The sequence below is a fragment of the Panulirus ornatus genome, chromosome 63, assembly GCF_036320965.1.
Source record: "Panulirus ornatus isolate Po-2019 chromosome 63, ASM3632096v1, whole genome shotgun sequence".
NCBI lineage: Eukaryota > Metazoa > Arthropoda > Malacostraca > Decapoda > Palinuridae > Panulirus > Panulirus ornatus.
Genome location: NC_092286.1, coordinates 23,886,983 through 23,912,701, shown reverse-complemented (window position 1 = coordinate 23,912,701; position 25,719 = coordinate 23,886,983). Strand labels below are relative to the sequence as shown.

The following is a 25,719-nucleotide window of genomic DNA, read 5'->3' as shown; positions in this document are numbered from 1 at the left end:
CACATTACTCACCTTTGCATTCAAATCACCCATCACTATAACCTGGTCTCTTGCATCAAAACTACTAACACACTCACTCAGCTGCTCCCAAAACACTTGCCTCTCGTGATCTTTCTTCCCATGCCCAGGTGCATATGCACCAATAATCACCCATCTCTCTCTATCAACTTTCAGTTTTACCCATATCAATCTAGAGTTTACTTTCTTACACTCTTATCACATACTCCCACCACTCCTGTTTCAGGAGTAGTGCTACTTCTTCCCTTACTCTTGTCCTCTCACTAACCCCTGACTTTACTCCCAAGACATTTCCAAACCACTCTTCCTCTTTACCCTTGAGGTTCGTTTCACTCAAAGCCAAAACATCCAGGTCCTTTCCTCAAACGTACTACCTATCTCTCCTTTTATCTCATCTTGGTTACACCCACACACATTTAGACACCCTAATCTGAGCCTTCGAGGAGGATGAGCATTCCCTACGTGACTCCTCCTTCTGTTTCCCCTTTTAGAAAGTTAAAATATTGTGTATTGTATATAATTTGATACGCCTCCCCATTACAATATAACAGCTTAAATGCTGCACTACAAAGAAATGTAAGCAGAATGCAGTAGAGGAAATACATCAATAATGGTACTGCATGGTTTACACAATAAACTAATGGAAATAATATTTGTGTTAACTAATCATGGCAGCATTACACTTTTCTATGGGTATTTTAAGAATTTAGTGATTGTTCCGAATGCGTGTCACGCAGCCATATTGTATAGCTGATTTAGCAGCAACAACCATGTGTTGTAATGATAGTCAGTGTACCATTATAATTCTTCTAATGTCTTAAAGTGATCATAAAGCTTAACTGAACCGTGCATATTAAGCATGGTGTCAAATATAGAGCTGCAAATTTTAGTACTTCTGAAATAAACTAAAAAGCCTGACATCATCTTTGAAAGGGAGACCGCAAAACAGTAATAATAATAAAGAAAAGATATAAATGGCTGATATAAATAGAAACTTCATGTTACTTAAGTTTCTAATAGTATTACAAGTGTATTTCAATGACTGTATAACTGTCCTCTTGCATCTTTGGTGTTGCATTATAAGAAAGGAAATAGCAATACAAATATCATAAAAATAGAGAAAAGGGATTAACTATTTCTATGAACATAAAACTCACAAGTCGACTGTGTCTGCTACTGTATTACAAGTGTATTTTGCTAACCCCACTGCAATTCTCATATATTTTGCTGTAATTCAATATTTCACCATTTAAGGATATTATAGGGATATTTCATTCATCGTCACTACACATCATACTAAGGTGTATTAAAGAGTTAAAACAGTAACTGCAGTGAGAAGCAGTAAAAGCGTGTTCCATTTATACGAAACACAATCTAAAACTTCACTGCGCTGAAACAATTAAGATGAAAAGGTCATAAAGTTTGCCGTTTGCTAGCAAGATGCTTCTTCCATTTATGGTTATAGAGAACAATATTTGGTCAACTGTCATGCAAAAAAAAAGCCAGTTCAGGAGGCAATCTGCTAAAGATTTTGACGGATTGCATCATTTTCTAATTCTGGCAGTTTCACAGTCTTTCAGCTATAGCTAATGCAAAGTAGTTACATTTCTCTATCTTAAGGTTTAAGTGGGGTTAGCTTTTGTAAGCATATGTGGATCTAATGTGATTTTATAATTCTTTTTTCCCCACATTTTAACACATGCTTCTAAGCCCTGCCCACTTTGTGTGTCCTTAATGAATGAAAAACGTTTTACGCCATCTTCTCCCTTATCAAAACCTGTAGCATTATAATGTCGTTCATATAATTACTTTACTCATTCCTAATACTTCCCAACAATGTGATACAAGAAAACTATGTATTTGCCTTAATCACAACAGCAGCCATAACTTTTCCTCTACAGGAAAAGTCTATACATTCAGGCACAAGTGAAAAATAAGCTTTATCGGCAGTATAGCCTCAGTCCCACTAATGTCGATCTATCGGCAAAATAACCTATGCTCTCTTCAAAAGGTCGAACCAAATTTAACTAAGAAATGTACTGATGTGATTTTCATCGATATAATGACATAATATCATCCAGTCCCAGAACTAGTTATTTACCCCATTAACGTTCCACCTCCAGAAGGCGTAATATTCTCAATTTCCTGAACATAACATTTCCCTTTCATATATCCCTAAGGTTAGCCAGGATGCACCATTTACTCACTTTAAGACACTACAGTTTCTTAATGATCTCCTCGCTGAGGGTGTTTACCAGTGTCACCCTGTTGAAATGAAGAACCAGTGACCAGTAGTCGCCCAATGCTGAAAAAAAAAAACTCTGTTATCTGGAGTTGTCAACGTGTAGTCTGACGTGCCTCTACCTCACTGCTCCTCCTGGCTGGTGGTGGTGGGAGCATTTGCTACATAAATATATATTTACGTTGCTCTCTCGTTGTAACTCATTTCTGCTTATTTCACTTACGGAAAAATATGAATTTTAAAAATATATAATGTTAACTTAAATATATGAATAAGTGTATTTGGACAATATATGTACTGGTTATCATAGACATAGTTTTGTTTGCTTTGGTGTTTCGGAGTCCAGATGTGAAGCACAGCGACTCGGCGCCGATTTCAAAATTATATTTGGCCATTTCAATGTCATGGGATGATTTTGATGCTATATATATATATATGTTTTGCCCTTGGAGTACACATACACACAAACACACACATGTATGGATCTCCGTGGTGTAGTGGCCTGGGTCGCCGGACATGACTCATTCCCAGGGCCGTTCGGGCTTGAATCCTGGGCGTGGCAGTCGACCCATAGTCAACACAGCTGTTCATCCCTCCACTCGGAGGATGGAAATGCAGCAGAAATATGACCAGTAGAAAGAAGGAGCATTTACTGAAGAAAAAGAAAATAAAGAAATGGTCTTAACTGGGTGTCACAGAGACTGCCTAATCAAAGGAAATGCTGATATCACAGAGCAGAGTTATGATAGACATTTGTGGGAAAGGAATGGTAGCAGGAACAGTTTTTATTTTTGAGACAGTGGAACTGATCCTGAAGATAGAGAAAGGGAGAATGGTGTAGCGAAAATGGGGCCTGGCACACTAAAGCAGAGAGACGCAGGGAATCAAGTGAAGTCGCAGAGATTGTAGTATGTTAGTTCAGAGATAGAACAAATAGGGATACTCTTGGTCCAATGGATGCAAGGATTGATAAAATACAGAATATACAGGATGGAAACTTGTTGGCAAAAAAGGTTTTCAAGATGAAAAGGAGCTTGATGAATGGGTTTAGAAAAAGTGAATGGATCGAATCTGGGTTGATAGACGGTAAATCACTGATGATTTTTGGGCTAAAAGAAAACCATATTCCAGATCAAGAGAATAAGGTTGATAAAAGAAGAAATGTTGACCACCGAAAAAAAGCTGCAGAGTTAAAAATAAACTAGAGACGATATGCAAAGCTTTTAAGCACAAAACTGAATGATAATTTTTTTTGGGGAGGATAGAGATAAGGAAAACGAAGTCCACAGTCAGATAATGGAACACTGTTATGACAGATTCTGTGTAGTCTATAATGAGGGAGTCTATGGACGAGTTCCTTTACTGATATCAGAAGATATTGAGCTGTGGTTCTATAGAAACAGAAATAAATTATGTAGATATAAAACAATGATTAGGCAAATTTTGAGAAGTATAACTTAGTAAGAAATTAGTGAAAGGGAATGCTGAGAAAGGAATGAAGATTAGTTTGAAAAGGATATTTTTGAAATAGACCAAACCCGTTCCATGACATTAGTAGAATCATACTTTATTACTGAAAGAGATACCCGAATGAGGAACTTTAAGGGAAAGTAACAAAATCAGGAGAGGAAATATGTAAGAAACTAAATGTAAAACTTCAAAGTTCCCTGATGGTAGATAACACAGTGTTCCCCAAAACGCAGAGAACGTAAAGGCGATTAACTATAGAAAATTAAAACTATTTTAGGGAAAACTTAAGCAGAATATTAAAAGCTCTTGACCTATATAAAGTACATAACCCTAACAAAATTAGTCTTTATTTACTTAAATAAGAATATGTTCAGAATATTAGTGGAAGAAATTTCATCCATAAAAGACAGAAGAGAGCAAAGCTTGACCCATTTCTAGTAAAGTTTACTGAAGTTGCATTAAACTGCAAGCTGGTATCTTTGACGATAATAAAAAAAAAATATGAAAAAGACGAGAGGGTCCATGTACAGCGCAGCATTTAGCAGGGAAGCAGTAACCTTATAAAATTCAATAGTGCTAAGATGTAATATTTTCCCCATATCTCTATGTAAGAATGATTCGTTTTCCTCACTTCGTTTTCAGAGCACAATGATCAGCCTTGTAATACCACAAACATGTTGGACATAACCACAGCCTCCACTCCGTCCTGGAGACACCACGTTAACAATGGCTCAAAATCTGTTTTATCAAAACCTGATAGTTTGTTTTATAGATGCCATAAACATGTAATTTGTAGTTCATATCTTTAGGGGTCTGATTCAAGCAAAAATGGATTACTGCTCACCCGTGTATCAGGGTGTCTTATCCTCCAAGTCTTTATTAACTACAGTGGAATCAAAGGCTTTACGTCTCATTAATTCTAACATTATCTCTTTTCAGCCTTCCCTGTTTCTTTTCTCTCTACTCTTTAGGCATAATTTTGGCCAATGTTTTCATTAGGTGTCTGCTTGTGTCTTCATCCACAAGGCTGGACCCGCTACACGTATTTGGCTGCTACTTTCCACAGCTTCTGTGTGGTGACCAGCCACTCGAGCATTGGTTATTATGATGCCTCCTCCTTCCCTCAGACAGCTAAGCTGTGACATTTTCTTCCTACTGTTGCCTTTCTTTCTCTCCGTATGACTTTTCTTTCTTGAAGGTTAAGGTTTACAAAGATCTGCGGAGCTCTGATTACACTTATCTTTTCTCTCCTTTCTTTCTACCAAAATGGCCTTGACTGGGGGCATGTTTTGTCTGTGCCATGTCGGTTACTATATATGTTTATACAATAGAAAGCATATGGACCCGAGTGCTCAACTATTTCGTCTCTGTCTGAAAACTTTAAAAAAAATCTCCCTCCTCAACTATTACGTCTCTGTCTGAAAACTTAAAAAAAAAAAATTTCCCCTTCTTGGAAGCTTCTTTTGGCTCAGACCAACCATACGAAGGGACACTGCTCCAGCTCCTCTACCCTCACGCTCTACATTGGACCTTAACGTGATGGTGGGGTTTGTGTGGAGTATTGATGGCTTGAGCTGTGGCAGAGGGGATTTTCCTTTCCCTGGTAGGTTTAACCAGGCTGCAAAGGTCAAGCTTGAGTTCTCTTACCAACACATGTAGGCTATTTTCTCCTCCTGTACTTTTCATTCTTCATTTCTTTTTCTATCACAACTGAAATTGGCCATTTTTTTTCTTGAGTTAAGATGAATTTCTAAGATAGAATATTCTAAACTGTATTAACAGCGCTGAATAGCCTGAGATGTTCCAGTGCTCGGCTTATATGCCTAAATTTCATGATCCATTTCAGCTCCTGTGACTTAGTGTTCCATCACTCTCACTTCTTCTACATTCAAGGCTTTCGCAAACTTCCCTTAACCTTCGCTTTCTTGATCACCATTACGGTTTTGGAGTTACGAGGTCGTCTGCTGGCGATTTCTCGTATTTGCGTGCCCACTTTTGGTCTTCATGATAAAGGAACTTCTATTGTTCTTTTGGTCGTGAACCTCGACTTCTCCAAAGCATTTGACAGGTTGCAGCGTCAGTCTTTGCTTCAGTAAACTCCAAAAGTTTGGCTTTTCTGATTCTCTCTCACGTAAAGTTCACTTCTTTAGTGTTTCATTGTGGTCAGCGTTATGGAGCAACAGTGTGTCTTTCCCTATTTGACAAGTAATTCCCCTGAGCATGCTTTCTTATCTCCTGCTGACTTTCCTTTTTCTTTATAGATGATGTTTCTTCAGTGTCACACCCATTTTACTCCTGTGACTCCACTCGACATATTTTAAACCGACTTTTCTTCCCCTTATTTTGGGGGTTGTTGTTTTAACCTGCACTCTAAACATATTTCTTCTCGTAATTCGAAGCTGTGTAACATCACAAGATGGGGGAAGCTGTAACCTGGTTAGATATAAGATTTCCAAAACTCGTTATCTTCCCACATATCACTTTCGAAATCTCATTCGCCACCGTCTGTCTATTCAGTTTCAAAGTAGTTCAACTTACCCTCCATGTTGAGCATAACTTTATATAATGATCATTGCAAAATCTGCTTCCCAAATGCTTGGTTTTTTTTTTGTATTGATGTCGTAATTATGATTCTTACAAGCAGGTATTGGACCGTCTTCAGGGGTGTCTGCAAGGGGGCCTCACTATGGAGAACCACTCCTCAAGTCTTGGGTGTGGCTAGACACATATATTTTTTCCGCAAAAAGCAGTCAGTTACATACTCTGTCCACCCTGTGGGCGGTGGGGCAAAAAAGAAGTTGTTTAGAGCAGTACAGGCTCGGAAACTGGGCCACATTGAATTATATAACAATATAGCCCGATTAATGAACAATTTGCAGTGACTAGGTGCGTTGATATACAAGGATGCCAAATAAAAATGTTATGGTTAATAAAGTTACGCACACCTTGTTATGAATGGTGGGAAATTGTCAGTGTAATTATAGAACTGTCATCTGATTAGATGGTGTTGTGGGCGTGAGATTATATAAGGTAACAGAAGTTTCATTTTCCCTGTTCAGAATCAACGAGCAAAGTGCCATGAGTATACAAATCATAGCTTGAGAAATTGCCATAGGTACACTTATCCTAGCTCGAGACTGCCATGAGTTTACTTATCCTAGCTCGAGAAACTGCCATGAGTTTACTTATCCTAGCTCGAGAAACTGCCATGAGTTTACTTATCCTAGCTCGAGAAACTGCCATGAGTTTACTTATCCTAGCTCGAGAAACTGCCTTGAGTTTACTTATCCTAGCTCGAGAAACTGCCATGAGTTTACTTATCCTAGCTCGAGAAAAACTGCCACAGGTATACATAACCTAGCTCGAGAAATTGCTATGGGTATAGAGAGCCTTGTTCGAGAAAACTACCATGGGTTTACTTATCCTAGCTCGAGAAACTGCCATGAGTTTACTTATCCTAGCTCGAGAAACTGCCATGAGTTTACTTACTCTAGCTCGAGAAAAACTGCCATAGGTATACTTAACCTAGCTCGAGAAACTGCTATGAGTATAGAAAGCTTAGTTCGAGAAAACTGTCATGGGTTTACAAAAAAAAAAAAAAAACCCCTAGCACAAAAGCAATGGCTTGGTTAAACATTGACTATCATAACATACGTTGAGCTGTGCCAATGCCAAGTCTGCTGATCCTTGTGAGTGGATATCTTTTCCATGTTTTATTAAATCATTCAGGCGAGGCTGAACTGAAATGAACCTAAGGTATATCCTCCAAGTGGCCAAATGTTTATATTTATCATTCACTGAGCCCACACGAAGATGTGGTGATGATGTTTTTCATAGTCTTATAGGGAGACGTTTCAGGTATTCACATGAATTTTGTTATCTTTTTACTTCGTTATATTTGTTCCATGTATTTACAAACCTAGTTGTATCCCGCTGCGTAGAATATCATCGATTTTTTCTTTACTGGATTGATGAATTATGATTAATAAGATCGCTCGTCCTGTCTAGCTATCTGAAGCCATTTTTCTCCCTGGGTGGAAGGCTATTCCAGCCTGCATGGCAGCAGGGCGTGGTCTTGGTCCTGGGCGGGTTGGTCCACTTACCCAAACTGGGATACGAGTTTTATTCTCGGCGTTAATATGGAGTGGCTGGTATGGGTGGTATGGGGAGCGGCCTTGGGCGAGGCACCACCACCCTCTTCTAGGGGTATATATGAGGCTGTGTCTTCGACACCAGCAGTGTAGTGACTCTCCTCCCTGCATCATGAAGACTCTGGTAAGTGACTCCAGGTTTCCTTCGTCGGTAGAGTCAACCCAAGGCACTACCTCAGTCTAGAACGAGTTAACTTTTGTGTCAACTTGAATCAGTTTGATGTTACGGTGAATAAAGGAATATTCCATTATCATTATCACTTTAACTCTGAAGTACACAGGCTTATGATGATATGGTAAATAAAGGAATATTCCATTATCATTATCACTGTGACTCTGAAGTACACAGGCTTATGATGTTACGGTGAATAAAGGAATATTCCATTATCATTATCACTGTGACTCTGAAGTACACAGGCTTATGATGTTACGGTGAATAAAGGAATATTCCATTATCATTATCACTGTGACTCTGAAGTACACAGGCTTATGATGATATGGTAAATAAAGGAATATTCCATTATCATTATCACTGTAACTCTGAAGTACACAGGCTTATGCAGATTTTGATCTCCAATATATCAGCTAGTGAGTGGCTGTGCAGGAGTTTATATGCGCTGCACAACGATGTTGAAACATTGTGTTTGTCAGGAAATGTTGACTTATGGCTCAGCAACAAACATGTCCACATACCAGTTTCTTGATTTCCAAAGTCGCAGTAGCAGGAGACCATCACAGAATTCCCCACGTAACAAGTGTTGCTCTGTTAAGTTCAAGAAATGGATAGCTCTCGTCACTTACATTCCCATCGGATTTTACCTTATATTGTACTTTACTACTCAATGGCGAAATAACTTTGAAGATCTCTTAACCGTGTTTCGTGGACGGGTCTGCATTGTTTGCTAGTGTATGGATGGCAGTCAAGTTTATTCGACTTAAGGAAAACGAATTAAGTAAGACTAATATGTGCCTTATATTTGATATATTCAAGTAAGTTCGGGTTCTGTAGTAAGATTATACTGTCGGGTGAACCTATGATAATCAAGAATGATGAACAATGAATTTCTGTCCTCAGGTATTCCTTGGCGTGATTGCCGCGTCCCTGGCTGCTCCAGTCCCTGATGACTGTGAAACCGTCCAGGTGCTCCCCGGAGCTCTGCCATATGCTGGCTTTGGTGTGGCTGGCCACGGTATAGCTGGTCTGGCTGGCCACGGTATAGCTGGTCTGGCTGGCCATGGTATAGCTCCCTTGGCTGCTGCTGCCCCTCTTGCTCATGTGGCTGCTGCTCCCGCTATTGCTCCCTTGGCTGCTGCTGCTCCCGCTATTGCTCCCTTCGCTGCTGCTGCTCCCGCTATGGCTCCCTTGGCTGCTGCTGCTCCCGCTATTGCTCCCTTGCCTGCTGCCCCAATTGCTCCTCTTGCCCACCCTGTGGCCTACGCTGCCCCACAACCTGTTGCTCTGCCCCCAGCTGAAGTGAAGATCCCCATCACCCGTACCCATGTGGAAGTGCCCATTCACAAGCAGGTCCACTACGGCACTCAGGCTTACGTAGCCGGTGCCACCACCCATATCCACAAGCCAGCCTTGGCCGCCCCAGCCATCGCACCACCCACCACCCTCCTCTCTAAGGTCACCCACAACCCTGCAGAGGTCACCATCAAGCACCAGGAGATTCCCGTCGAGCGCCACACCCCCAACTTTGTGGAGACCCCCTACCACGCAGGCACCATCATCGAATACACCGAGCCTGAGGTCAGGGAGGTCAAGGTGCCAACACCATATGCCAAGCCCGTCCCCGTGCCCCAGCCCGTCCCCGTGGCTCAGCCAGTACCCGTACCTACTCCCGTGCACTCCGTGGCCCTACACCAAGCTGCCCCAGTCGCTGCCCCCGTCGTTGCCCCAGTCGCTGCCCCCGTCGCATATAGCGCCGTTGTTGCTGCTGATGACTGTTAGTACTGGACGCCAGGACGACCTGAGGATATTCACGCCAGCCATGAGCCTCTTCTGATGTACATCTGACTCATATTATCCTAATTAAAGACAAGAATCAAAGAAATATCTGTTCTACTTACCCAAGCATGTTTCATGTTTCGAATATGTAAATATATGGAAGTACATTGGAAGGACAGATGCCAGGAGACCTTGACAGTTTATGACTAGGATTTCTGCTGACTCAATCTAAATTGTAGTAGATACAGGATGTTAAAGCAGTTTCCACCTCCCTATCCACCTCTCCATCCGGCTCAACTTCCAGCAGGGAATGAGAATATGAAGATACACCATGAAACACGGAAGAAATAGAATGCCACGGCAATTTCACTGAAAAGTGTGGATGGCAAAATGTCCTACCAATTTTTGAGATGGTTACTTTACAGCTGGACTGAGAAAAGTAAGACAAGTAGAATCTATTCATTCGAAACTGTTATTTACTGATAACTGATACTCTTAAAGGATATTTTTAACCTTAATTTTGAAGTACTGATAATCTTTATATATTCCACTTTTGATGGTGTTTTAGCGATTTTTTTTTTCTTTTTGCTCCCTTTCTTATTACGTCTTTCTTTTTATACTGTTATTCGTATCCACGAATCACCTTAAATTCACATGTTATGTTGTCAGAAACAATAGTACTTTGGAAACTTTCATTGCAGACTTTGCGTATTTGGTTCATTTTAAGCCATTCTTCGAAGAGACCGTATTAATTAGTTTCGTTGCTTCTCTTTGGATATGTTCTAGTTTCTCCTCATCTTTGATCTGGTTGTGTGAGCAGAGGTGAATATCCTATTCCAAATAAGGTTCTGACTAAGACATTACTATATAGGATGAGTATTGTATCCTTTGTAATGTGGTTTAAATTTCTAGCTATGGAAGCTATCATGCAGTTGCCTTCATTGTGTGTTGCCAAGATATGTGTGGCTATGTATTTTCCGTATCATTAGCCATGATTGATAATTATAATCACTCCTGAAGGTTTTATCATCTTTTACTTATAATGATGGTGATCGAGCAATTTTATATTCATTTTTCTTAGCGACAGATTACATTACATATGTCTTTGATGAAATACTTTTGTAATGTTTGATCATTCCATCAGTTTAGACAAGTCCCTTTTGTATCTTGGAAAAGTTCGGCTCTGGCTAGGCTATATTTCGTGAGTTAGAAATACTGGCGTCAGTAACTTTCTTAATTACCAGTGAGTTCTTAAGAATGATCCATATGGTACCCCGCTTGGCACGCGATGCCAGTTGAATGCTTCCCCATTCAATAACATTGACTGTTTCCTAACTGTGAGCCAGTCTGCGATCTGCAAGCAGATTCGACTTCCAGTGCCATGAGCTTTTAATATTACGTTGCAGTCTTTTAAGTGGGACTCTATAGGAGGCTTCACGAAAGTTTAAGTACGTAACATCACAGGATATTTCTAAGTCTGTCTCTATACACTAGCAGATACTGGCCCTCTAGGCCCTCATCTACTCGCTCTCGAGGAGGGCTTCCACACCCTGTCATACCACCACCACCACGTCCTTCCACCTCCAGCCACCACACCTTCTCTCACCACCACCACCATCACTCCCTCCCTCCCTAGCAACAACAACCTCCCTCACAACCACCATACCCTCCTTCCCTGGCTGCTGCACCCTCACCGCCACCGCTGCTCTCTCCCTCCCCGGCTATACCACATCACTCACGACCATCACACACTTCCCTGGCCACAACACCTTGAACGGTGGATGTACATTGCTCAGTGGTATAATCAATTACCTCTGCCATGTCTCCTTTCCGTACCTCCCATATTGCCAACACAACCTTCCAGCTCAATAATGAAAGTTTCTTTTTTTCTGAAAATATATCGACAGAGCAGCCAGTAATTCCTTTCCAGCAGCTGGCATACAGGTAACTTCCCCAGCATTTCTACAGACAGGGGACAGACATAGTGTAGATGAATAACGAATGGTCAGATTCGTGGGAAATCATCTTTATTCCGATATCAAAGTTTAATGGCCGTTTCTCAGTCTGTTGACTTCAGAGAATTCAACGCTTTTGTTTCAAATTGAAGTTGTTGATTGCTATTGGTATTGCGTAGTGCAATATTTTCTTTCTCCTATTATGAAAATTGGTATCGTATTTGCAGGTTTCCGGTCGCGTTACATTTCCTTTTCCCTTAGTGATTTGTCGAAGATTATGACGACCGGAAAAGCCATATGCCAAACAAAATCTTAAAAGTAACATCTTTTGGAGAGAGACATCATCTGAACCAGGAGACTTATTTGGATTTCGTTCATCTGGATTTTTTTTGTACAAACGCATAATTATGAAACACCGAAGCAAAAAAGAAATAGGGTTGAAGAGATGGATTTCTTAAAAAGATATAATCCACTATAGGGAAAATTTATTGGATTCTTTAATGACAATTTACAAATAGGACCTGATTCTTAGTTCCTTTTTTTTTTTCGTCTCTTTAAAAACGTAAACGCTGCTTCTCCAAGGAATGAAACTTATTCTGATCCTCCCACATATCGCCTCATTCTCATTTTTGCTGCTGTCTCGAGAGATTTTGAAACCCTACTTAGCTCCTAGCTTCTTCAGCGCCTCGAGTCTCATTCCCTTCCTTCTTATCTTCCATTTGACGTGCGCGTTCCAGGGTCTATTACTCAAGGCCTTCTCTCCTATGTGGGACCCGCCTCTGGTACTTCTTCGGAAAATTTGTCGAATCTGTTTTGTTGTCGACACCTCCAAGGCATTTGGCAGCGTGTGACATCAGGCTTTGCTTTCGAGACTATTCTCATTTGCCTCTCCTACTTCTGACTGTTCCCTGATGCATAGATTTCTTTCTCCTCGCTGTGTGGTGACTGCAGTTAAAGGAGCAGCTCCTGCCTCCCTTAGCAGTGGCGTCCCTCAGGGTTCTCTCCTGTGGCCTTCCCTCTTTTTTCTTCTCTCTCTCTCTCTCTCTCTCTCTCTCTCTCTCTCTCTCTCTCTCTCTCTCTCCATAGATCACATTTTCGTTCTTCTTCAGCTTCAATCCTGTTCACACGTACACCGCTGATCCCACTTTATTCACTTCACCACATCTTGTCTTCCGCAATTTGCTATTCCTCTCTCTCTCTCTCTCTCTCTTTCAGGGCATAATTCCTCTTTCCGTCATGACCTGTGCAGCGCATCGTAATGGGAGGCAGCTGTCTGGTTGAATTCAGAGGTGTGGAAAAAAAAACAAAACAGCAATTTCATATTTTCAGTCGTGCGCAAAATATTTCCGGGCACCAGAGTGTTTTGCACTCCACTTAAAAGCCATAAATATTGAACATATCAGTCATATATGTGTAGCCACGCAAAAATGCGAAGTCCCATTGTAATGATGGGGTCCATGAAGATTACTATCCCCTACGACATTCATTGGTTTTAAGATGAATCCTTACATGATGGCTAACGGTGATGAGTGCAACCATCTGTATAGATCCCATTTGCAATCACCATTTCATATTTTATGCAATATATTTTTTACAGGATAATTTTGTCTTTGCTTTGGTGCCTTTAGATCTATCTATATATAATTCATTCTTAACCACCAGGTAATGAAGAATGTTAGTGTGAGGCAAACAAATTTCGTTTCGGTTTTCCTGTATTTATATAAAGTAAATCTACATCAGAAGAGGCTCATGGCTGGCGTGAATATCCTCAGGTCGTCCTGGCGTCCAGTACTAACAGTCATCAGCAGCAACAACGGCGCTATATGCGACGGGGGCAGCGACTGGGGCAACGACGGGGGCAGCGACTGGGGCAGCTTGGTGTAGGGCCACGGAGTGCACGGGGGTAGGTACGGGTACTGGCTGAGCCACGGGGACGGGCTGGGGCACGGGGACGGGCTTGGCATATGGTGTTGGCACCTTGACCTCCCTGACCTCAGGCTCGGTGTATTCGATGATGGTGCCTGCGTGGTAGGGGGTCTCCACAAAGTTGGGGGTGTGGCGCTCGACGGGAATCTCCTGGTGCTTGATGGTGACCTCTGCAGGGTTGTGGGTGACCTTAGAGAGGAGGGTGGTGGGTGGTGCGATGGCTGGGGCGGCCAAGGCTGGCTTGTGGATATGGGTGGTGGCACCGGCTACGTAAGCCTGAGTGCCGTAGTGGACCTGCTGGTGAATGGGCACTTCCACATGAGTACGGGTGATGGGGATCTTCACTTCAGCTGGGGGCAGAGCAACAGGTTGTGGGGCAGCGTAGGCCACAGGGTGGGCAAGAGGAGCAATTGGGGCAGCAGGCAAGGGAGCAATAGCGGGAGCAGCAGCAGCCAAGGGAGCCATAGCGGGAGCAGCAGCAGCGAAGGGAGCAATAGCGGGAGCAGCAGCAGCCAAGGGAGCAATAGCGGGAGCAGCAGCCACATGAGCAAGAGGAGCAGCAGCACCAGCCAAGGGAGCAATAGCGGGAGCAGCAGCAGCCAAGGGAGCAATAGCGGGACCAGCAGCCACATGAGCAAGAGGGGCAGCAGCAGCCAAGGGAGCTAGACCATGGCCAGCCAAACCAGCGATACCGTGGCCAGCCAGACCAGCTATACCGTGGCCAGCCAGACCAGCTATACCGTGGCCAGCCAAACCAAAGCCAGCATATGGCAGAGCTCCGGGGAGCACCTGGACGGTTTCACAGTCATCAGGGACTGGAGCAGCCAGAGACGCGGCAATCACGCCAAGGAATACCTGAGGACAGAAATTCATTGTTCATTATCCTTGGGGATTAGCAATTCAGTTAGCATTCTGTGTTATCATAAAGCTGAACTTAGGTATTACAAATAAGTCCTATAGATCCATTTTTGTTTACCTAACGTTCAGTTGGCTGAACAGTGAAGCAGTGTCCAGACTGAAACACCCGTGACCACGTTAATATGATGAATAATTCCACAGTGGTTTAAATATTAATGACATTTATCAGCTTCTGCGTGCAATATGTCATAAACAACAATGAGGTTGAGAAATGTTAAGATGGTACGATGAATGTGGCAGTGCAACGAGTCCGAATGTGGAATAGGGCATTGAGTCTACATTAAGGATGTATCACAGTGTAAGGTAAAACCTATTGGGGATGAGAACGAAGAGATCTGCCCATATCTTGAACACATATTAGCAGCAGCTGAACTGTTCCTAGTAACATATAGACTGGAAGGTTGATGGACAGTCACAAATAATTTCTTTGTAAACGCGTAACTTGATGCGTGTGGACTCTTGGGGGTTTGTGTTCAAACTAGTATGCACTAGGCTTTGTCCTTCAGGACTGTGCTGATAATGGTGATGTAATATTGTTTTGGTTACTGCATCATGAGAATGTTTCGTCTGGCACTAAAAGCTACATGTTCTGGACCGATTGTTGACTTGGGTAGACACTAAGAAGTCTTGGTGATGCAACAGACGAAGGAAACCTGGAGTCACTCACCAGAGCCTTCATGATGCAGGGAGGAGAGTCGCTACACTGCTGGTGTGTGGGGCGCGGCTGTATATATACCCCGGGAAGAGGGTGGTGGGAACTAGTCCAAGGCCGCTCCCCATACCAGTCCATAGTGTCCACTCCATATTGACGCTGAGTGGTGTCCCAGATGGGTAAAGTTGACCGTCCTGCCCAGGAGGTGGGCCACACCCACCTCCCCATTCATCGTGCAACCCAACCCTCAGCCAGGATATCTAGTTCCAGATATCAAGGCGTTGTAAGAAGTGTCATTTCGGTATGAGAAATATCACTTCGGTATAGGAAATATCATTCCGGTTTGCGGTGGTGTATTAAGCATCGGGAAAAATATCATGTTTACTAAATTTGTTTTAAGGTAAATTGACGACAGGAATTGAAATAGAAAAGTATCTGGTTTGAAAACGTTGATACCTTGCCACACCTGGGCTGTTGGTGTCCCATCCACTGCTCTGATCCTCTTACGTAACTTACGCATTCGTCTACTCTCCAGTATAGCTATTCATTCCCTTGGCTTAAAGAATCCGGTCAAGGAGGGCTGGATGTTTCCCAGAATCCTCTTGACAGACATGAAGCGACTTCGACCCCCCCAAGCTCTTGGACCAGACTCTTTTATCTATTCATCTCTGATACATCCGCAGTCTCAAGTCTATCCTTTCCTTTGTTGAATACCATGAGTCCACTGCGTCTCCAGATCTCTCTGAAATCTATCTGTCATAGTCTGATTCTCGTGTGCACTATTAGGTCTATCGTCATTTCCAATGTCATATAAACGTTCTCATCACTCACTTCGTGGATTGTGATTCTCCAAACTTTCATTCTATTGAGCTTAGAATATCTCTGCCTGATATAACTTTGCTCTTATGTTCCTTACAGTTACCTCTTTTGTCTTCTATTTGCTCCAGCTCTGTACGACTCCTCGAGTGTTTGACTTCCTGCCACGAAGCATTCCTCGCCTCACATCCGTCCACAGTCATCTTCTGTGCTGTCAGTGTCCACCATAAGGGGAGAGGTTATGAGGATTTGACCGGCACGAATCCGGCGAAACCGATCTGAAACAGATACTCACACAACAACACATGTTCCAGACGGTTGTGACAACAACAGAAGTTCCAGACGGTTGTGACAACAACACAAGTTCCAGGCAGTTGTGACAACAACAGAAGTTCCAGACGGTTGTGACAACAACACATGTTCCAGACGGTTGTGACAACAACACAAGTTCCAGACGGTTGTGACAACAACACATGTTCCAGACGGTTGTGACAACAACACAAGTTCCAGGCAGTTGTGACAACAACAGAAGTTCCAGACGGTTGTGACAACAACACGAATTCCAGACGGTTGTGACAACAACACGAGTTCCAGACAGCAGCACAAGTTACAGACGGTTGTTGACAACAGCGTAAGTTCCAGACGGTTGTGACAACAATACGAGTTCCAGACGGTTGACAACAACATAAGTTCCAGATGGTTTTGACAACTCATCCGGCACACACTACCTTTGCTTCCTTCGGACCGTCCGAGACTACATGCATTTTGGTGTCTCCATAGCGTCCTTGGACCACATTCGCATTTCTGTTACTTCGAGTTAAACAAACCTTTTTGGGTCCGAGGAAGAGCTCAAGGGAACAAACATGCGAAGCCTCTACACTTACATTTCCCCGGGACAGGTGGTGCCGATAGTGGCTGGGATGCCTCAAGCTGTGCTGAACATAAAGCAGAGGTTTTATTGGCTGGGCTGGAGTCCTCCTAATTGGTCTTTATCCCTCTGTACAGTGTCGGATCGCACTTGTTCTCATGCCTGTGACATCAGGGACAGTATGTATCGGACTTCGAACCTCCTCTCCTTCCCTTGAATGTCACTCTGGTTTCATTTCTGCTGAGATTCATAATATCCTGTTCTTCGTAATGTCAGGCACACCTTCATATGAAAGTGTGCTCATTTGATTCCTACTGATGAATCTCTCTGGTCCTTAATATCAAGCATCTGCAGTGAATTACGTATATCAGCCTATTTCCCCCCCTTCCCCTTCGTTCGACCCCATCAGTCTATAGCCAACTTGTAAGGTCATCCAGAGCAACCAGGATCCTAGCCTCTTCACCACTCTGTGGCGTACTTCAGCTTTCATGGTTCCATCCGATGCAATGTTCACCTTCAGGTATATAAAACACTCCACATCTTCTAGCTTTTCCCCATTCAAACTCACAGTCAGACTAACCTCTCTCTCTCCCTTCTGGTAAACTTAATAACTTTACCTTTATTAACATTGAATCACAACCCTTTAACCTGACACTCAGTCTCTCAAACTCAGACTCCAACAGATTGTAGACTTATTACTTCATTACATTTACATTTACGTAGGCCATCCATAAACAGATTAGGTAGCCATGTAGACATTACACACACCCCTGCCGCAAGACGTATCCTTACCTAGAATCACTCTCCATCGTCTTCTCCTACTCTTTACTGCTTCCAGTAACTCTCTACTTCTATACTAGTTACAGCTAACAAAGCATCTTTGTAGGCTTTCCACAGGTCCATAAATGCAATATACAAATCCTCCTGTTTCTCTATTCCATACACAAACACATTCTGCAAAGCAAAGAACCTGGACCATACATCCTTCTAACACTCCTGAAGTCACGTATCTTCACCCGAGTCTGAGGCTCTCTGCATCTCACCATCCACTGGATCGCCGGTACAACTTAGTCGTTGTGCTGAACAGGATTATACCACTGTGATTCTGATCATTCACTATTGTCATTCATTGCCTCTATACAGTGGCACCTCACACTGTGAGATAAACATACACTGAAAATCCCATCTAACGAGTCGACTGCAGCAGTGATGCCGGTATGTTTGAGAACGTTAACTTCAATCCCATCCACTAATGCCGCTTTACCACACTTCGCTTAAACTATCTATGGGAAAAGAAAAAAAAAATAGGGGGAAAGAATTCTACCCTCATCTTCTGTCATGAAAAGCGACCCAGAGGGGAGGGAGTGAGACGGGGAAACCGTCCACCTTCCTTTTTCTTCAATTTTCAAAAGATGGAATATGAGAAGGAACCAAGCGAGGAGTGCTTATTGTCTTTGAAGGCTTAGGCTGGTCATCATCATGTCTATGTTGCACCTGGAACAATAGCGGTCCACTTTACTCATCTAAGACACCACTCTTATCCTCACCGTCAATATGGAGTGGATTCTGTAGCTCTTGTGGTGAGCGACCTTGGATGAATCCCCACCACCCTCTTCCTGGGGTATATATGCGGCCACGCCCCACACACCAGCAGTGTAGCGACTCTCCTCCCTGCATCATGAAGGCTCTGGTAAGTGACTCCAGGTTTCCTTCGTCTATTGCATCACCAAGACTTCCTAGTGTCTACCCAAGTCAACAATCGCTTCAGAACATGTAGCTTTTAGTGCCAGACGAAACATGTTCATGATACAGTAACTACAGGAATATTACATCACCTGTTCTCCATCACTCTTGTTATCGTAATTATGAGTTACAAAGTTTTGTGCAGATACTGTCCTCGACCATATCAGAACCTGGAAGTAAAGCTGGTTATCGGCAGTGCTGGAGTGTGTGGGGCTGCACAGCTATGTTGGAACATTGTTGTCCAACTATTGCTCAATACTTATTGCACTATCAAAGATGTTAAAAGAAAACATGAACTGTTCGTTTCGTGATTCCTAAAGTCACATTAGCATAAGACCATCACCAGAATTCTCCACGTATCATGTCACAGCTCGAGAGAACAAAATGACTTGTGATCGTCTATAACTTTCGTTCTTGCATTTGTTCTCGTGAACGAGTCTAGTGTTTGTGTAAACGTTCAAGAAATGGCCAGGTCTCGTCGCTCACATCCCACGTCTCATATCCTAGTCACTGTACTGCTACAGTCGTCCACATTACTAACGTCTCCTTAATGTCTCACATCTGAGGCCCGCTTGCACCTCTCAATATTGCCTGTCAACATCAGTTGTCAGGTGTTACTCCATTTCATACCTATTAACTTCATGAGGTCAGGACCGACATATACACTCAGACATACGGGACAAAGACAACTGTATATTCCTCTTTTCATAACATATCTTTGCAGTAGCCTTTTATAGTGCACCCGGAAGGTGAATACCACTACTTCCTCATAGCAACATCACTTTGAATATCTCTTAATTATGTTACATGAACGTCTCTACCATTCTGCCAATGTGTGTGTCTGTGTGTGTGTGTGTGTGTGTGTGTGTGTGTGTAAGGTTTATAGTAATATGACACCAAATGTCAAGTAAACTGATAATCATAAGGAAAATGTTACAAAGAATTTCTGTCCTCAGGTATTCCTTGACGTGATTGCCGCGTCCCTGGCTGCTCCAGTCCCTGATGACTGTGAAACACCTTACCTTTATTTTCCTACTTCCTCACGCGGACATCTTCATAAAAGCATTTAAGGGCAACGTATTCTTCAAGTCTTAATGTATTTAAGGAACACCAAGAATCGAACACATTCATGGAAATACGACAATTTTCATAAACGTAAACTTCTTGAAATCTTCAATGATATACCATCAATTACGGTTATCAGAATCATCATTATTTTTACTCTTTTGACACCTAATTAGAAACCTATACTGCAATAACTTTAAAGCTAATCATTATAATCCAGTATTTCTGTGTTTCACAATATGTTCATTGATGATGAAGTTCCTCCTGGAAAAAGCTAACAAATGAATATGGAACTTCTGAAGAAGTTATCTCCATTAGCTTTGCCCATGATATTTACAATGAGATTCCACTCTGGAAGAGACTCAATAGTCCGAGATACATTTGCAAATAATGTATACACATTTAATTAGATCAGATAGACAGAAGATAGAAAGATATCTTCAACCTGAAAGCTTGCCAACAAAGTACCAATCGTAAAACTGTCCAAACCAGCCGACTCCCCTCCTCTCACCAACTACATAACTTCTGTCTTCCACAGCCAAACTCTTTAAAAACCTAAATCACAACAGATTAAAGCAGATTTACTCCCATTCATTTGAAAAACAAGGCTTTAATCCATCTTCTCACAACAAAGAAAAACGAATACTAAAACAAAACATCCTAAACAGATTCAATCAATCAGAGTCCCCATCCCGCACAGTATTTTACGTCAGCAAATCACACCTCTGCTAGAGGTCGCTTTCCAATGAGATACGCTTTGCCGCTTCACGCCACCAGTTGCTGTGCTTCCTTCGCGCCGTCCAAACGGTTTACTGTAGCTGCGAGCTTGGCAGCCTTCTTCCCGTGATCCCTATGGAGCGGAAAGGCTTTGCTACAGCCTGTGACCCAGTTTGGGGCTGGCTGCAACACCACCCGTGATCCGTTTAGGAGCGGGGAGGGAAGTGCGTTGTTGAGGCACTTGTGGAGTTGACGACTCTCACACTGACCTGCACCTCCGCCTTGCTATCGCCGCCGCCATGTCGGATGTCCCAGGCATACGGAGGTCGAGTAAGGAGGGCGATTCTGAACATGCCAGGCATGTGAGGAAAGGCTCCTCGCATAGGACTAGCTCCGGGAGCAGCCCTTCTCAGCGGGAGGCTCTTCAGGGCCGGTAACAATAGGCCCCATGGTCACGTCACTGGTGATGGCGGTGACTCTGCTTCCCAGCACACACGTTCCTTGCCTTCTACCTCACGGGATGAGGCATCTGCGCCGCCCTGGAACATGGTGATGGACGCTCTGGCTGCTTTACGTGGTGATATGGAGAAATTGAAGGAGGAAAGGAACTTAGGCCCCAGTCGGGGGCTGATGACGCCGCGTCCGCCGCCGATGTAAACATTGGCTTTTCTAGCCAGGTGGTGCCTCCCTCGGGCTCGCCCACGGGTTTTTCGGGCTTTCCTCCAGCTGAGCATTACCTTTCCAGTGAGGATTGTGTCTCTCAGAATGACGGGCGGCCTGACAGTGTTCTCCTGCAGTGCGCCAGGGCTTACGGTCCTGTGGCTGAGGTGTGTGATGGCATTGACCAGCATGTTGCCGATATGGTTAACCATGTATTTGCTCACGGCTTGCGAGAGGAGGAGTATAAGGAGATTTTGGAGGATGCTGCAGCCATGAGGCCAGATAACTGTCATGCCTTAGCGCCCGTGGATTGCAACTTGCAAGTTTTAGATGCACTCAAGACTGATGCCAAGAAGGCAGACTTCCGTTTGAAGAATGTTGGGAAAGACATTATTACGGCTGCCACAATTTTGACTAAGTCATTCACAGTGCTTGACAAGATCGCCCAGACTAGCCAACCAGATGTTGCCCAGGAAGTGGGCATGCTTCATGGTGCCCTGGCACTCCTGGGTCATGCTCATCACAAGAATAATCTGGCTCGCCGGTTCATCATCAAGCGCGACATTAACCACAACTATGCTCACCTCTGTTCAGACAAGGTGCCCATGACTCGTCTTCTGTTTGGGGATGATGATGTCTCACTCTCAGCCAAGCACACTGAGGAGTCTGAAAAGTTAAGGAGTAAGACTGCTCCAAGGAAACCGCTCTCTACCTCGAAGTTTGGCAAGTTTAGGGGCTCTTCTGGGAGACTGCCATACAGGGGTTGTATGGCCAGGTTTCATCCATATGGCCAACGCACGCATGGTCCCCGGAGTGAGCACCGGCAATCCTTCTCACGGCAGAGTCCTGAGATAATAAACTACCGAGGCTGGGGTCACAATCCCCGGCAGTAACTGAGGTGAGTCATCCTTTTCAAGCTGGCAGACTTCACTATTTTGTACATGAGTGGCATGCTATTACCAGTGATCCAAATATTTTAGATACTGTTCAGCATTGCCATTTAGATATTGATGTTGCTCACATTGGTCCTTTACTTGCTGAAGAAGTTGAGTATGTGTTTACTGTCGAGGAAAAGGAAATTGTTTGCCAGGAAATTGTACAGCTTTTGAGTCTGGGGGTTATCAAGGAGACCCAGAGACAGGAGGGGCAGATTCTTTCCCCTATTTTCTTAAGACGGAAGAAGAATGGTGGGTTTAGGATGATCCTTAACCTGCTAAGATTTAATAAATTTTTAGAGTACAAACACTTCAAGATGGAAAATTTTGAGCAGGCGGTTCGTCTTGTTATCAGCGTTGTCTTCATGGCCTCTGTCGATTTGCGGCACGCCTATTGTTCTGTTAAGATCGCTGAGGAGCAACAACGCTTTCTGTGTTTCAAGTGGCATGGAAAAATTTATCAATTTACGTGTCTCCCTAATGGGGTTGCGGATTCTTTTCCACTCCATCTTTCCACCTCCAATTTGGTCTCCCACTTCTCCTCGTTCCCTCCACCTCCGACACATATATCCTCTTGGTCAATCTTTCCTCACTCATTCTCTCCATGTGACCAAACCATTCCAAAACACCCTCTTCTGCTCTCCCAACCACACTTTTTATTACCGCACATCTCTCTTACCCTATTATTACTTACTCGATCAAACCCGTCTGTTCACTAAATTAATGAAACCTGTTTTTGCTGTACTTAGAGAGAAGGGACATATCATCACGAGTTTCATTGATGATACTCTTATTTGTCACTGCACTTTTGATGGATGTTGTGAGAGTGTGCGTGCCACTGTTGACTTGCTCAAGAAGTTAGGTTTCTGCATTAACGAAAGCAAATCTGTCTTGGTCCCCACTAAGCGCTTGGAGTATTTGGGGAACATTATAGATTCTGAGACTATGACAGTAACAATACCTGATCGTAGGATACACAAGATACTACAATGCTGTGAGGAATTGTTACATAGTGACAGAGCCAAAATTTGGAATGTGACCAAAGTTGTTGGGCTATTACTTGCAGCCGTTCCAGCAGCAGAGATGGGGAAACTGCATTACAGGCGGTTAGAATGTGCTAAGATTGCTGCGTTAAGAGTCGCAAAAGGTAACTGACAAGTGGATGGTGGTCACTCATGAGATGAGATTGGACTTGCTTTAGTGGGTATCTCACATTGCATTGCAAACCAGACAGATTTTTCGGAAGGGTACAGAATTGGATCTGTATACTGATGCATCAAATTTAGGTTAGGGTGGCCACCTCAATCAACAAAAAGTTAATGGGAGATAGTCATTATCAGAATCTGTCTTGCACATTAATGCAAGGGAACTCAAAGCCATCTCCCTGATAGTGCGCTCATTTGCATCTCTTCTCAAAGGACGACATGTTCAGGTGTTCTGTGATAACACGACGGCGGTGACCTATGTCAATGAAATGGGCGGCACACGGTCCTCACTGTGTAATGACAGTGACCTTTGGGAGTGGTGTGAGGTGAATGATATCTGGCTTACCTGCTCTCATGTACCGGGTGAAGTCAATCTTATGGCAGACGCTGCATCTCGGACATTCAATGACAGGCATGAGTGGAAATTGAACTCTTTAGGGCCCTCTCTGAAGTATTTGGGGTTCCGAGTATTGATCTCTTTGCTTCTAGACTGAATGCTGAAGTGACTCGTTTCTGCTCCTGGAAACCTGACCCAGATGCAGAACATTTTGATGCCTTTTCTATCTGCTGGTAGCAGTATGAACTACTCTACCTTTTCCCACCCCTTTGCTCTGATTGCCAGGTGCCTACAGAAAATTCGAGCAGAGTCAGCGAAGGGGTGGATGGTATTGCCTCTCTGGCCGTTCCAGCCCTGGATGGGGACTCTACTTACTTTGCTGGTCAAGGAACCACGGCTGATCCCGAGGGAGGCACACGTCTTGCGTCACCCATCGACGGAGGAGGAACACCCTCCGAGGGGGGCACACGTCTTGCGTCACCCATCGACGGAGGAAGAACACCCCATTCTCCGACACATCCGACTGATGGCTTGCCTCTTATCCGGCAACATCTGCGAGACAGGGGCATTTCTCAGGCAGGTACGGACATCATCCTTGCCTCCTGGAGACCTGCGACTGCGAGGCAGTACCAGCCACATATTAACAGGTGGTTACAGTTTTGTGATAGCCGGAACATCGATCCCTTTGCTCCCACTGTAATTAATATTGTGACTTTTCTGTCTGTCACTTTCCACATAGGTGTTAGTTATACTTCAATCAACACTGCCAGGGGTGCACTCTCCTCCCTGGGGATTACTGTGGATGGTTGCAGTGCAGGCAGCCATCCTCTTGTCACCAGGTTCTTAAAGGGAGTTTTTAACTTGCGGCCATCTGTCCCTAGGTATACAAGAACTTGGGATGTTCAGCAGCTGCTACAGCATCTGCGTGCCATGGATCCTTTGTCCTCCCTCTCTTTAAAGGATTTAACACTGAAGTTTGTGATGTTGATGGCACTTACGCAGGCTGCCTGAATACAAACTTTGCATTGTTTGTTTGCTGAAGAATATTAGTTTTGGGCAGGCTTCTGTTTGTGTTTGGTTAGGGGAAACTATTAAACAGTGCAGGCCAAAGTTCAATGTGCGGTTTGTGACCTTGGAAGCATATTCTACTGACATTAGATTGTGTCTGTGTGTGAAACTCTGACAATGTATATTGCTAGGACAGAGGAGTTCAGAAATTCTGCACATCAGGAGAATGGGAAGTTACTCCTAAGTTTTATTAAGCCCCACAAGCATGTGACGAGGGACACTGTTGCAAGGTGGATTCGAACAGTGCTTTCTCTGTCGAGCATAGACTCCAGCCAGTATTCAGCGGGCAGTGTTCGGCCTGCAGCTGCATCGAAAGCCAAAGCCATGGCTCTACCGATTGGACACATCATGGCAAGGGCTGGGTGGTCCAGGGCTGCCACTTTTGCCAAGTTTTATGACAAGGAGATTGTCCCGAGTCGCGATCCTTCCAAGATGCTGTCCTTCAATAGTCTGTTCATTTTGTTTGCATAGGAGATGTCTCTTGTCACCTGGCCCATGGCTATAGGATGCTATAGACTTAATATAAACCTTATACCACGAAACATATGAAAAACGTACACGTGAGTGAAATCCACTGGTCTAAAAGATGATGATAAACTCAGCCTATGTAACGAAGCACAGGAGGAAACATTACTAAAGAGTGAACTGTAAGAAATATACAATCAAATCTTCCTAACATTTCTGTGCTGACGTCAAAACCATTTTGAAGTCGACGTCATCAGGCCGACCTAATCATGGAACAGTGACGTCACAACATCAGGTGACGTCACCAACATATGTAAATACAACGTGTAAAAAAGTTGAGGTGAAAACTTGGGCTGGAATCCAGAGGCGTGTTAACACTCTCAGGTCTGAGGCAGGCGACTCCCACCCTCCCACCCGCTCACGGTCTCGGGTCTCCATGTACTTCACCCTACCAGCCAAACATGTTGACGTCTTTTCTGATAATAGACGATCTATCTTGGATAAAATTATCAATTCCTTCATCAAAATGATCATACAAAGCTCATTTAGAGTTTCTT

The 25,719-nt window shown here is 43.5% G+C and overlaps 3 protein-coding genes across 3 annotated transcripts in view; 1 reads left to right on the top strand and 2 right to left on the bottom strand.

The window, feature by feature from the left end:
- The window catches only part of Der-1 (derlin 1), a 58,360-nt gene extending 55,953 nt beyond the window's left edge, over nucleotides 1-2,407 (bottom strand). The window contains exon 1 of the mRNA XM_071656668.1: nucleotides 2,226-2,407. The gene's annotated coding sequence lies outside the window, so the exon portion shown is untranslated. The remainder of the gene's footprint in view (nucleotides 1-2,225) is intronic.
- A 5,463-nt stretch (nucleotides 2,408-7,870) lies between these two features.
- LOC139745869 (uncharacterized) lies at nucleotides 7,871-9,938 on the top strand. The gene is made up of 2 exons (XM_071656504.1): nucleotides 7,871-8,005; nucleotides 8,957-9,938. The coding sequence occupies exons 1-2, from the start codon at nucleotides 7,943-7,945 to the stop codon at nucleotides 9,833-9,835; spliced, it is 942 nt and encodes a 313-aa protein (XP_071512605.1). The 5' UTR covers nucleotides 7,871-7,942; the 3' UTR covers nucleotides 9,836-9,938.
- A 2,896-nt stretch (nucleotides 9,939-12,834) lies between these two features.
- LOC139745862 (uncharacterized) lies at nucleotides 12,835-15,335 on the bottom strand. The gene is made up of 2 exons (XM_071656497.1): nucleotides 15,299-15,335; nucleotides 12,835-14,568 (listed from the first exon to the last, which is right to left on the bottom strand). Exons 1-2 carry the CDS (start codon nucleotides 15,308-15,310, stop codon nucleotides 13,579-13,581), a joined length of 1,002 nt encoding a protein of 333 aa, XP_071512598.1. The 5' UTR covers nucleotides 15,311-15,335; the 3' UTR covers nucleotides 12,835-13,578.
- Between the last annotated feature and the right edge of the window lie 10,384 nt (nucleotides 15,336-25,719).